The sequence below is a fragment of the Plecotus auritus genome (assembly GCF_963455305.1).
Source record: "Plecotus auritus genome assembly, chromosome: 3".
Classification (NCBI taxonomy): domain Eukaryota; kingdom Metazoa; phylum Chordata; class Mammalia; order Chiroptera; family Vespertilionidae; genus Plecotus; species Plecotus auritus.
This window is the reverse complement of record NC_137772.1, coordinates 22902842-22917887: the sequence shown is the minus strand read 5'-3', so window position 1 is coordinate 22917887 and position 15046 is coordinate 22902842. Positions and strand designations below refer to the sequence as shown.

Sequence of the window (15046 nt, the reverse complement as noted above, 5' to 3'; positions counted from 1 at the left end):
AGTTTAGAAAACATGGAACCACACAAGTTCTTATTTCTCAACAATATGTCACATAATTATCTTTCTGGAAAGAAAGGGGTCAGAGGATTAGCTTATGCTTTCAATTTGGATCTTTGCACTAACTACTATTGGCAAAGATGGCCTAATCTTACTATTACCAGTCTTGGGGCATGTGATTTTTTTAAAATATATTTTTATTGATTTCAGAGAGGAAGGGAGAGAGAGAGAGATAGAAACATCAATGTTGAGAGAGAATCATCGATCAGTTGCCTACTGCCTGCCTCCCACTGGGGATCAAGCCTACAACCCAGACATGTGCCCTTGACTGGAATTGAACCCAGGATCCTCCTGTCCACAGACCAACGCTCTGTCCACTGAGCCAAACCAGCTAGAGTGGGACATGCAATTTCTTGATGAGAGCACCTAGGTGTGGCCATCTGTGACAGCTTCACACTAAAGTTTTGTGCTCCAGTCACAACTGACCAAGCAACAATCACACCCAAATATTAAAGTGATCATTCAGAGCTGGCAGCTCCATCTCTTGGCGAAATGCTACCCTCAGGGACCACAAAGGCAACCCAGATGCTTTGTTGAAAGCTAAATAAAATCAAAGAATTATAGGTCTTCTAAGAGAAGTTGAGGAACTGCTTTAGGGTTTTGTTTGGCACAGATGAAGACATATAGGATGAGGATGGAAAAAATTCCCAAATTGTAATATGACCTAGATCCTTCACAAAACTACTGCTCCATAAAGCTGTTGGCAAATGCTATTTTAATCAAACCCAGAATTCACTGAATCTCTATCCTGAGAGCACAGCTAGTTTCACCAAGACCATTGGAACAGAGTGCCAGCAAGAGGTGCAGAGGAGTATTGACATCTCTTTACTAGAATGCTGTCCATTGCTTCCTGCAGAGATAGTAATTTGTTATCCATTTTTGTTGATGTTGGTAGCCACTCTGTCTGAAAGGACAAAATATATCCTGGTGTTGGACTCATAAACATACCCCTTTCTCAATGATATCTATATATATAAAAGCCTAAGCGATGGTTACAACTGGTTGAATGACCGGTCGCTATGACACGCATTGACCACCAGAGGGCAGACACCCAATGCAGGAGCTACCCCCTGGTGGTCAGTGTGCTCCTGCCAGTCAACCTCCTGTGGTCCCTACACCTGGAATGGGCGAGACGGCCCTGATTGCCCCTGATCGTCAGCCAGGCTGAGGGACCCCACCCGTGTTTGAATTTGTGCACCAGGCCTCTACTATAAATATATTTAATTAATTTCTAACTTATTGTAGCCATCGATATTCTTGATCACATCTGACAGAGTTACTAATATGCACACTATAGACAAAAGATGCTAGAGAAAACATGCTTAAGCAGAAAAGGGAATGCAGGCATGAGTAAATTGAATAGAAAGAAAAGGCTCACATAGCATTCTAAACTCACACCTACAATGCTGAACATATTTCAAACCTCATTGCCTTCCTAGTTATATTATTTCCACTATGGGTAATGGGAATGAGATACCCATTAAACCACACACATGTGACTAAAACCATACATGGTCCATGCCCACAGGAATTGCTTAAAAGCGACTGTCTGAACTATGGCCATTTCTGGCTCAAAGGAAGGAACTAAACTTTGGAACTTCACAAGTACATTTGCATCTGTGATGGTTAATTTTATGTGTCAGTTTGACTGGCCATCAGGTGCCCAGATAATCGGCTGAACATTACCTGGGTCCTTTCAGATGAAACCAGCATTTAGATCCACAGATGAAGAAAAGCAGATTGCCCTCTATAATTGCTTCACAGGGCCTCACCCAATCTGTCTAAAGCTTGATCCTTCTCTAGTTAGAATTCTCCTGCCTACCAGTCTGTCAACTGGGACATTGGCTCAGCAGATCTGGGACTTGCCAAATTCCATAATCACGTGAGCTTATTCCTTATAATAAATCTCATTTATCTATCTATCTGTATATCTAATTGGTTCTCTCTGGAGAACCCTGACAAACACGCATCTCAAATTTTAGAGTTGGGATGTAGGCTGTCCAATACCCTCTCAGTGCTGGTAATTCATTTCAGCGCTAAACAACTCTTAGTCACTGAACTTGATAACAATTCTTTCTTACCTGAGGGGCTAACCATTATCTGTCTTCAATGGTAACTGGACTAAGAATTAGTCAAGTAAAGTTTAGGCCTGATATCCTTTAGTGCAGACCTTACTGGTGGTTGATAGGAAAGTTACGACTATGATTACCTAAAAATTCAGTTGATAACTCAATAGTTATATTATCAATGCCTCTTTAGAAGACCTGTGAGTGTCACAGTTCTAACTGTATCAATTCAAATATGGCTACACGTTTAAAAAAATAGTCATACTTCCAAGGTATATTTCAGAAAAATCTGGTAACAGTCAAGAGTAGTCAGAAACATATTTCCTTAAACCTCTTGCTACTGAGTTTGTGTTAGGTTTCCTTACATTTTAGAAGGGCAAAGGAATTTTGAGGAAGACAAATGGTTGGAATATATTCATTAGAGTGCAGGGCCCTTTCATTACTGAGACTGGGGGCTAGTTTGCATTCTATTACAGTCCCGTGTATTGTATCTGACATACGCAGATACTCAATACTTGTAATAGCAAAAAAAAAAAAAAAAAAAAAAAAAAAAAAAAGCACCATTGTTGCTCATTTAAAAACATATTAATCATTTTAACCAATGTATTAAACATATAGACTTAGTTTAAAAAAATATAAGTTAGCATGTTTGAATATGCTTGCTTTCAAGGGTACCCAGTTGTATTGATTTAGAAAAATAAATCCAACTTAGAATAGATATTTTCTTCATCCTGCCATCTTCCCAAATAAAAAGTGACACACTAGTATTGAGCTATGCTATTTTTTGCCATATATTTTCCTAGTTCAATGCCCTGAATCTCTTGTTTCTTAAGGACCTAAGCAAAATCAGTACACCTTAGCTCAATGGGCAGATGGAGAATGGGTTCATATTTACTGAGCACCTACTCTGTGCCATGAAATATTCAAGTATATTTTTTTGTCATTTAGTCTTCACAAAAACAAAAATGGGTACCATTTGGGGTACTTACAGTCAGAGACATAAGCAACTTATCCAGGGTCACAAAGATAGTGAGGGACAGCACCAGAGGAAAACCTGTCTCTCTCTGACTACTTGATCCTCCCATACACGGGCAGAGTCACTTGGAGATGGAAGAATGCAATCTCAGGAATAAAGGCTTGGAAGTTTTGAAATGCACATTCCATTTCTTGCTCTGCCAGACCAATTTGATACAAAGTCACCCACCTCCTCAGGTATCATAAATCCCAGCCCCCACTTGTAAGATAACAGTCACAACACATCCCTTGCCACAAAACCATGGTCTCTGAAGATGATTAAGTGCTTTATAGTGCTATATAATTCTTGGGAGAAATATAGACATGGTGATCAGAATTTCACCAAACTTAAAATGCAGGCTACTAAAAGAAAAGAACTGCTAAGCTAAAAAGTCTAAAATGTCTTCTTACATCATTTCTTCTAAAACCTTATCTAGTTAAAATCAATAGTAAGTATACATATTTATAAAACTTACAATGATAAAACATACCAAGTCACCCCAGCTTTACTAAAAATGTATTTGTGTACTTTTCTACACTTTTCACCCATTTTCTTTTTGCTCTTGGAGATTTTGCTTACTTTTCTACACTTTTCACCCTTGGAGATTTTGCTTTCTGCTAACATATTTAACACAAGTAGTAATTATGATGTTTCTTCCCGTATTATGGACAAACACTGAAGATGCTAAACAGAAGGTGTTACCTAGAATGCAGAGACCATCTGTGCAGTTTTCAGATTCCTGGCTTAGCCCTTCACAGAATTTGCCCCCGTTCCTTGGGGGTGGTGCTGTGCACTCCCGGATCCGCAGATGCTCACACTCTGGGCTGCAGACTGACCATTCGCTCCACACTTCCCAGCTCCCGTCCACTTCAAAGAGAAACCAAAGGAACCATCATTAGAATGAATCAGGCAGCGGTCAGGAGACTCACCCCAGGACTGCGGTTCTTAGAGCTGAATTTTAAAGCAATAACCACAACAACAAAGAACAAAATAACATATTCATTTATCTTCTCTCCATGGTTTCTTTCCTAAAGAGATAGACTAGCAAAAGCAGTGGTGTAATTCTCTAGCTCTTTCAGGATGAGACCAATTACTGAATTTAGGCGAGCATTCGCCTTACCAGTGCCCTTGGGTTGGCTAACAATGTCATTATCCGTTCTTCCCCAGTCTTTCACGCTCAAGTGCAGCTGGGATGGACAGATAAACAATGTGCAGTAACCAGTGGTAGTCACCACTTCCTTGGGTGTTGACAGTTTAGAACAGAGAGCAGAATGAACTATCTTTAAGCCCTAAAACCCCCTAAACAATAAACCCATACATATTGATAGTATTAAACTAAAACAGGTCAGTCAAACCCCAAGATACCAAGACTTATATAAATAGATTTCTTGGATCACAAATTGCTGCTGTATGTAGAAATGAACAAACTGAATTTTACTAAAAATCAACCCTAGAGATCATGGCAGCTGTTTGAGGCAATTGTCCTATTACCTCCTAGGAATACTCCAACCATGTTTATGTGGGTTATGAATTTGCAGTTTTTAATCAAGAGCAATTAGGAATAGGGTAACAAAAAATACTGAACTTGAAACAGAAAGTCTGAGTCCTTGACTGCCAGTTTATTGGCTGAACAACCCTGAGAAATTCACTTGGCCTATTTCTGTCAACTGGGGAATAATAAAACTCACAACACAGAGTTAAAAGAGATTACGTGTATAAAAGTATCTTGCACATAGTAAGCACTCAATAAATGCAAAATGAAACTCCAAGAATACACTGCTGGTGAGAGCCTCACCTTAGCTTTGAGTGGAACTAGATTTGAAATTTTAGACAGGAGGCTCTAGTCCAGTGTCCTTGGAGTTAATGTTTCATAATGCATATGAGACCCAGGATCAATTTATTTCTCAGTGGGAGGATATGTTTTCCATAAAGAAAGTCATCTTCCGTCTCATCTATTTCTCATTGTATAAATTGGATTAGAGCCAGTAAGAGATGAACAAAATAACTTATAAAAGCCATATTTGGCAAGTGTAGTCTATCTCTATTCAGAAAGGAAGGCAAGCATAGATCAAATGTAGAATATACTGCTGTGATGCTGTACAATCTCTGCCAATTGTATTGCAGATAAATATAGAGCTAAAACTGGTAAGCTTGGTGGATTGACAACTGATATAATAAAGAGTCAAATTTTTGGTTCCTGTTTTGTGTTCACAGACAACTTAATTTCTGCTGGCTATTATAAAAATTAATGCCACAGAATGGGAGAACCCAGGGAGAGAAGGGCATGGCTTAGCCCAATCAAACACGGGAGGTATAAAAATACTTCAAAGCATTTGGCTTATTGATGGTGAGTGTTCAGGGTCATTTGAGTCTTAAAAACTACATATGCCCCCAAACAGAGGTATTTCACCCATGTTCTTGCTATTACATTGAGTTCTACATTAGCATTTTGGACAAAGGCTCTATAAGAACTTGGGAGAGGGTCACTTTGAGAAAGAAGGTGATATGTTGAATGCTTCACACCAGCTTACTAGTGTTGGTGGATCAGAAGGGGAAAGGGAGGAGTCTGTGTATATCTCACCAGGACAAAGAGAAGTGCAGGTAATTTTCTGCACTGACATTCCCTCACAAAAGGCCCCACCATTGAGAGGAGCTGGGTTGGTACAGGTCCGGGAACGTTTCTGCCATCCTCTACCACAGCGAACATTGCAGGCTGACCACTCTGTCCAGGAAGACCAGCCTCCATTCACTGAGAGAGAAAATGGGGAGGGGAGAAAAAAAAAGGAGAAAGGTTTTTACTGATTGCCTACTATGTGCAAGCCACTGTGCCAGTTGTTGTGAGTTAGGCATCCAGGGACCAAGAGACCCTGCAGACACACACTGGCTGCTCCATCATGAGGTAAGCGACTAGGCTTACCTCATCTGTGCCCCTCAGCCTATTCATCGGATACAAGGAGGGACACAGATCATTTTCTTTGCTGGAAAATTATGAAAAATAGAAAGAACTCATTACCATATCTCTAAAGCACTTGAAAATCCAGAATATAAGAAGAAAATATCAGCATTTGAATTTCTATTACTTTAAGTTCCTCAAAAAATAAATCCCAGGGCTCTTCTATTGTAGAAAGGAATGCCTTTACTTAAATAGCTCGGTATTTCTTTTATACAATACCCCAGATATTCAGCAAATAGTGATGTTTGTTTATGGTGGATTTCATATGCCAGGAGAGAAACTTCCCACAAGCAGGTCTGGGGAGGCTGGGGGAGGGGAGCAGAAGTTGCCCACCTCAATTCTTTTTCAATACAAACGCAATGGAAGAAAATAAACAACTTCTAAAATTATTTTCTGATCAAGTGTGGTTGGAAATGTCACTGCCTACCTCATGGAAGTCCGATATTGGATGAAGGAGCAAACATTAATAGCAATAGAAATGTGTTCCCACCTGCCAAATGGGAGAGGCAGGGGAGAACACAGTGGTGGATGACCCCTGAGACCTTTCAGCTCTGAAAGTTAAGTTGTAATAAAATACACATCCCTCTACTTCCCTGCTTTCTGTACTCCATTCCTGGCCTTTGGGCTGGTCTTACCATAAACTACCACTGTGGCGGACAGGCTCCTCCTTTTGGCCACGATGTTGGCTGCCATGCAGGTGTAATTCCCAGAGTCCGAGAGCCGCGCCTGCCTGATGATCAGGTTATGGTCAGCCCTGGTGTCAATGTTCTCATCTTGTTCTGAGTCAATGGGCTCCTCATTTTTCAGCCATTCCACCTATAAGAAGAAAGAATGTTAACTTTATAAGTCATTTAAAAAACAACAAAACACTTTTTATTTAAATTGGAAGGTGAGCGATTTTGATGTGCAGAAAAGAGAGCAACGGCAATGATTTTTTCCCCCCTCTTTATTCCATATCCCATCCCTTTTAATTAGGAACTTTGGTATATTCAGGAAATGAATACTCAAGTTAATAAACTGGAGGCAGGAAAAGGATTGCCTCCTATTGACTTTGACCCATTTTCTAAAAATGCAGTGGAAGAGAGAAAAGAGGTGACTGCAATTAGGTCATTTCATTATATTTCATTTTATTAGAATTCTAATGACTATGATGATGTTTCAATACTGGTGCAAAATGGAGCTCAGAGACCAGCACGTGTACTTTGTGCTGAGAGAATATTACGTTGTCAGACGAGAAGTCGGTACGTTTCACTTTAAACAAATGTTAACAAAGGAGTGAAAATGTGTAAAGGCCACTGTCGTATATATTTGGACAATCATAGGCATATAAATTCAAATTTCAGTGTTCCCTAGTTTGGGGTATAGGTTTCTTTGGTGACCATTTATGTCATTCCATCATTGATTCAGTGGCTATTTAGATGGGGTTAGACATCTACCACATTTAAGGTCCATCCTCACTTCTGGGAAGCTCACTTCCCACCTCCTCTGAGCATAGGCTAGTCCCATCTCAGATTTGCTTTTTCTGACCTATTTTCTTTTTCCAATTCCACCTAATCCTATCCTTGGTCCAAATTTCTCTTTACCTTGGACACCTGAAGAAGACACAGATGGAACCATCGGCTCCCTAGATCCCCATCCTCCCTTGAGGTGGGCTGCACTACCTGTACCTCCCCTATTTCACTGAGCAGGCCAGTCCTCCCCTGAACTAACATGTCTCCTTCCTCATTTTGTCCTCTGCTTTCACATCTGAATGACATCTTCACCGTTCACACCATCTTGGTAGCACTGCACATATCTCTTGCTTAACAGTAACTGCTCAGCTCTAGTTATCAGCATATGCTGCACACAGTAATTACTTAGCACAGAAAGCAAGGGCAGTGGCTACCCCAGAGCCATCACACAGTAACATATGCACCAGGGTACTTTTCATCATTCTGCCCACCATTCGTACAGATCATTGAGAGTTGCTTTTAGAAGAAGATGCCTCATTTCATGCTTAAATCTTGAGAATTCTAATTTATCACCAATAAACAGTGGCATCTGTTATATAACAATTTGATGTAATCAAGATATGCTAATCTCTATAAAAAGGGATTGATTATCAGAAGAAAACCGTTAATGATATTTATCTCAAGTGCCAACATGTAAATGAGAGTTTAGAGTACCCTAAATTATCACCATCTCAAATCCTCCCTAGAAAAAGTCAATATTAGAAAAGAAAATGATAGCAAATAGACCAAAGAAGAGGTCTGAGAACTGCTTAAAAACATGGAGATGAGCTGAAAAACCAATGTGATGCAGGGAGGGCCATGAAATAAAGAAGCAAGCTGACTACCCACCCCACAGTCCAGCCTGGAGGTGTGGCACTGGCTAATGACCCAGAGCCCAGAAGCACTGCTCTGGCAAGCGAAGCAGGACAGTGCAACCTAGTTTATGTCACATCTGGCCACCAGTCTGTGACAAATGTCCTCCATTCCCCACTAACCAGCATAGTTTATTCTTTCATGAATTTTATATTTTATGGGTACGATGAAAATAAACATTTAAATGCACATCTCCCCAAGAAAATAAAAGCTGGGAATAACACTGTCACCAATATCTGGGATGAAACACACACTAAAAGCCAATAGGATTGGAGTTTTGAAAGAATAGATCTGCCTGCTAAAAGTAAGTCTGGAAGCTTTGTTCCACTCCACACTCTTCCTGACTTCTGAAATTCAGAGTGTAAATTGCCTGGTTTTCTGATTAATTCCCTACTCCTGAAATTGGTAGCACTTCGAAAGCCATTCCCTTGTGCCCCCACCTCAGTGATCATTTTCCATGCTTCCCCTCAAACAGCTGGTCAGGAAGTCAGGAAAGTCAGCCCTGGTCCATAAGTAAATGATTCCTAGTGAGTTAACTAGGCAGAAAAAAACCCTGGGGGCAGTATCCCTGGAGACGAAGCCAAAGGAAGTCCCAGCACCTGGAAGTCGAAGAAAGCTTTCCTGACCAGATCTTGTACACCATTGTCTACCACTGTGCTGTACACCTGGAACTAAGAAAAAAATGATATCGAATGTAAACTGTGATTGGAAAAAAAACCCACAAAAACTTGGCCCAGAGGCTATTAAAGCCATAATCATCAGAGGTTTGGCTTCAAATTGAAAATTTAAATCATATACACAATGAAGTGGCCAATAAACTAAGAAAACACTTGCCACAAATTGGATAGGTAAGAGGTTAATGCTGTGATGATCTGAGGACAATCTGAATAGTTTAAAAAACACTATATGCATATGTGTGTTTGTGTATATATATAGGTGAAGATTAACAAAACACACACACACACACACACACACACACACATATATATATATATATATATATATATATATATATATATATGTATATATATATATATATATATATATATCAAGTTCCCTTCACTTCCCCATCCTGCTTTAATTTATCTCCATCAGCTAGTCTTAAATATAGCAATGCATTTTTTAATTATGATCCCAGGAAGTTACTGAAAAAAGTAGTAGGGCTATAAACAAAACCTTAACCACAATAAGTTATTTTTTTGGTAAGAAGAAAGAAAAAGGGAAAATTATGCCAAAGTTACATGCATGCCAAAAAGAGCTTTGTTTAAATAAATCGTGTTTCAACAATATGATTTAGTATTATTAGTACATAGGCATTAAAACTCATGATTTCCACTAGTGAAAACACAAAATGCTCATAATACATTACAGTCAAAATGCACAATTGTATGATTACTGTTATAAACTTATAAAACAATAAAATTATATATATTTGTATATACATATATATATGCTAGTGTATATATATATATATTTGGAAGAATATGTGGTCACAGAATTTTTCAGAGAAGACTAGGGTAATTTCTTTTCTTCCTGTTGGTTCACTGTGGCACCTTCAAGGAAAAGCTATTTAGTGATCTGAAAACAATCACTTTATCTTAGAAAGAACTCTTACTCTCATGTAGCACAGTAGTTTTCAAATTTATATTTTGCCATAAAATGTTTCCTCAAATTAGTTTATCTGAAGCTCAAAATTAAAAACAGATTAACAAGGAAAGATCTTCTGACTGGTGTAGAAGTGAGGGGCCCTAAGCTGTATAAGATTGGCCATAGCCAAGACCAAGTTTGCATAATTCCAGGGGAGACCATTCACATCTTTCCCCTTCTACATCAATCATACGCTGCAGAGATGTCCAGTGCACATCTTTTGTCATCATATACTTTGTCCCTGTCACCCAATCTATCCCCCTATCCACCTGCATGTACTATGGACATATATAATGGTATGCTGTTGGGTCTCCCAAATCATAGCTTGAAAAACATCGATATAGGATGAATGAGGTGTCATAGATATACACATTCTGGTACCCTTGGTGTTTATTCTCTCATGGCTGAGGTCCATCAATCCAATTATGTCTATAAACAATCAACACATTAGTGGGCTCATAATTGTGGGGCTATTTTTATTCATAACCTAATAGTTTATCCATTTAACTGATGGCAAGATCTTTATGAGGAAATCAGTTTGGTATTTTCTGGGCTAATAAAAGTGACAGATTGCTTTTGGGATTTATGCTTTTGTCACTTAGAGAAATTTTAAAACATTTTTGATGAGCTAAGTGCTCCTAATGTAGAATAGTTTAATAAATAAGGTAGAAAAAAGCATTCCCTACACCAGCCATTCCAAACTCAAATGGTCCTGGGGGCCAGGGAAGTAACATAAATCACCATAGTGGCCCTATGTGTGAGACATCCATGTGCATTGCTTGCATATTAATGACAAGGGGCCATTCTTCATTTCCACGAAGAAATGAGCTCACTCTCATTTTTCTTAAAAATCTTATCGCTTTGTTTCTCCTTTTGTTTTCCCACTTTAGATAGTGACAAGAGTATTTAAAAAAAATAACAATGCTAGTGTCCTGAAAAATGACAATGAGCTCATTTTGCTTAAAATCTCTTTTGCTTTTCATGTTTCACAACAGTCTTCAAATTTATGGACTATTTAGCATCACTATGTATGGGAAGTGGTGGCAACTGTGACAAAATGAAGATCACAGGACCTGTGCAAATGTGTACCCACCAGGCAGGTCAGACTAGGGTTGCCAGTGTAACTGGATCTTCCATCTTTCATGAGAAGCCATGGGTGTATATTTTAATGTAACATTCCTTGATACTAACATGATGGATCATATATTACAAAATATATTGTAAGGGCCAAACATAGCATATACATGAATCAGAAGCAGATTTACTTTCTCCTTTCCACATACCAGCTTTCTGGCTCCTCATGATTTTTTCACAAAAAGGAGCTCAGTGTCCTCCCTAAAGTTAATTCCTTTTCATTAGATAGGAATTCCCCCATCATTGTAGAATATTACTGTTCATGCCTCATGACCCACTCTCAAGGCTTCCTCACAGAAGTGACTGACAAGAATCAAAGACCTTTTGAACTTATGTACAGTATTCTTTAAGTATCATAAAGGCATCTGTACTGAGTTTAGAAATTATTTTACAAGAGGTTGTCAACAAGAAAAATCCTAATTAAACTCTTAACAAAAGCAATACAAATTTTCAAATTAGCATTATGGGATCAATACATTGACTACTTCCAGGCTAAGGAACATTTGTATCATTGATCCAAATGACCTCAGGCAAACAGGTCATCTCTTTGACAGAGAGGCTTAACATTCTGAAGGTTGTTGGAAACATGCACCCCTCAGAGAAACACGTCTTCATCTGGTTTCTATTTATTTCATTTACATGGATAATCCAAGTTAGAAGCATGTACAGAAACTAGTTAGAGATAATGAGCTGATGGATTTGCAGGATGTCCACATTCATGAACATAGTGCCATGTGCAGATGGTCTGCAATTTGTAGATTTTACCAGTTTATAAACAAATCTGGAAAAAGCAGACCATCATGCCAGACAGTTCCTGATCCATTATTCTGGTTAGCTGGGGACAGAAGGTATATAATTGCCCAGTCTATAGATTTTCCTCAACAATAGGCAGCATGGTGTAATTGGATGGGGAGGGAGCCATCTTTGGGAGAGCGGTAGATTATTTTGCCTGAGACCTGAGTTACATTTGAAAATGTCTGCATGAGTCTGATATTTTACCTCTTCTGACCTTTTGCCAGAGACATTTATACACATACATAAACCTTACACCTAAATATTTATTTCCATCAGATAGTAAGTCAGAATTCCCAAGCTCCTGTTCTTAGTATTAATATTTTGTAAAAGAATGAGAGGTAACTGGTGTTATTAACCATTTATAAATGGGGGAGAAAATATTAGACTAGAAAGAAAAAGCCAGTTTAATAGGCAGGATCCAAAGCCTTTTGTCCTTTGACTCTAAATGGTATCAACTTGAATTTTCCCTTCATATTCCACAAAAAATGCCAATAAGCACCAGTTATTGATATTATCTACCAAGTGTTTCTATGCCCCAATTCCAGTACTCCAGTTAGGATTTGCTAGACTCAATATAAAATAGATGTAACTTTAGATTTATGACATTTGAAGCTTCTCAATCCATCTACTCATTACCTATGATCACTTTCTCTATTACTCATTGGCAAGCTCCTTAAGAACATGAACAACATTTAAAATCTTCTTATATATTACACTAGAGGCCCGGTGCATGAAATTCACGCACTGGGCGTGGGGGGGGGGGGGAAGAGGGAGGGAGGTCCCTCAGCCTGGACTGCGCCCTCTCACAGTCCGGGAGCCCTCGGGGTATGTCCAACTGATGGCTCCCGCGGGGAGCAGGCCTAAGCTGGCAGTCAGATACCCTTAGTGCTGCCGCAGAGGCAGGAGAGGCTCTCACCACCACCACTGTGCTTGCCAGCTGTGAGCTGGGATTCTGGCTGAGCTGCACTCCCCCTGTGGGAGCGCACTGACCTGCATTGAGCATCTGCCCCCTGGGGGTCAGTGCATGTCATAGTGAGCAGTTGAGTGGCCTTAGCATATCATTAGCATATTATGCTTTGATTGGTTGAACGGCCGACTGGACACTTAGCATATTAGGCTTTTATTATATAGGATAGCAACTACTTCAGAGGATGTTCACTGGCACCTGTGGAATAAATATTCTAGCCCAAATTGAGGTACATGCAAATTTAGAGACTGGGAATAACACATACACACATACAACAAAGGTTCAAACTGCATTTTAGGGTAGGGCCAAAGGAGAGATTATTATTTGCTTTAGATCCCACGGTCGAGGGTAGATATGATCTAGTAGAGACATTTTTAAAGTAGTTGCTAAAAGAAGGCAACCTTGTCTGATGAAACTGGGTGGAGAGACAAGACTACACTAGAGGGATGTAGATCTAGGGAAATACTGGAAGGCCACAGCAGTTCACAATGTGGTCACAGCCTCCCTACATACCTTCTAAAACTTTTTGTAATGATACCATCTTACCAAATAGCAAGTGTGATTGGATTTCTGTGAGAAAACAGAAGGCTGAGGTATGCATTCTGGCTGGTGAAGGGCTGAAATGGCACCCACGGACACAAGGGTGGGGACAGAGTGGAAAAGGCAGAATAAAGGTGGGATTCCACAGCAACTATGGGTGGGCCTCTAGACTTTCACACAAAGGAATTGATCTAACCAATAAAAGCCTCATTCACTTTAAGTCACATCATGACTGTGCCCAGTCATCCACATAGTTTGCCAGATTTGGATGCAATGATCACATGTTATTTGCAAAATAATATTCATTTATATGTGCAATCTAAGAAATAAAAGCACACATAGAAAACCCCATGCTCGTACATATAGAGAACAAATTGATGGATGCCATAGACAGGGTGGAGTGGGAGAAATGGGTGGAGGGGTCAAAAGATACAGACTTCCAGTACATAAGAAATGTCACGGGGATGTGATGTACACCATGGTGATTAAAGTTAATAATACTCCATTGCATATTTTGAAAGTTACTAAGAGAGTAGATCTTAAAAGTTATCATTAGAAAAAATATTTTGTAGCTATGTAAGGTGATAAATGTTAACTAGACTTATTGAGGTGATCATTTCACATAGTATGCAAATATAGAATCATTGTGTTGTACACCTGAAGCTAATAATGTTGTGTGTTAATTATAACTAAATGAATGAACAAATAAAATTAAACAATATTTGTCCCCATGTAGCTCATAAGAAGCTATGGTAACCCTCTCAATGTTATCTGCTATCTCATTTTGCTTTTGTTAATGAGAATAAATGAGTGGGACAAGTAGTCCCTATAATCTGATACAGTCAGCAGTCTTACAATATTTAAGGAGGCCAGTTGCATCTAAGCCTATTGGGTGACTTACAGAAAAACACTTGCTTTCCTGAGAAAAGGGGAAGGCATTTGTGCTATTCACCTGTATGGACATGGATGTGATTCTGAACAAATAGCAGCTGTCTTGTGATCTTGAATAAAAGGCAAAGAAACACACAGAGATACTGGTTATCATGTCTATACTCACAAGGACACACATAGCTATTCAATACATTATCTCACTTGATCCTCACAATACCTACCCCCCAAAAAATAAGTAGGCAAAGAAAATCTTATTCCTCCCATTTTGCAGATTATGTGATCTAAGTTAACATACTTGAGAAATTGTAGAATTTGACCTAGTAGTCTTCAAATAATTTTTCTACCACACAACATGAGCCATTTTTTATGTCTCTTGTTGACCAAATAAATGGCGGCTCCTTACCATTTCCACAGTTTGACTTGGCATATTCCCATATGTCTTAACTGGGACTTCACCACTGATAAGCATGACATCTCTTTTCGCATAAGGGAGCATATTATCTTCTAATGTTAGTTTAGGCCATTACTCTCTTCCCCACTTTCTGAGATTAGATGTCACCTGTCCTCTTCTCTCTCTTTGTTAATATTTCCTTCAAGTTATTTACAGCAGTACTATCA

At 39.1% G+C, this 15046-nt stretch overlaps 1 protein-coding gene across 9 annotated transcripts in view; it reads right to left on the bottom strand.

Moving 5' to 3' along the window:
* UNC5D (unc-5 netrin receptor D) overlaps window positions 1-15046 on the bottom strand; it is a 629157-nt gene that overhangs the window by 193968 nt on the left and 420143 nt on the right. For 6 of the 9 annotated variants that reach the window (XM_080659992.1, XM_080659990.1, XM_080659987.1 and 3 more), the window contains exons 5-7: window positions 6727-6907; window positions 5720-5887; window positions 3841-4005 (exon numbers count right to left, since the gene is read on the bottom strand). In XM_080659992.1, the coding sequence (XP_080516118.1) occupies window positions 3841-4005; window positions 5720-5887; window positions 6727-6907 (514 nt within the window). The remainder of the gene's footprint in view (window positions 1-3840; window positions 4006-5719; window positions 5888-6726; window positions 6908-15046) is intronic. The other 3 variants (XM_080659991.1, XM_080659994.1, XM_080659993.1) reach the window with 1 other exon arrangement.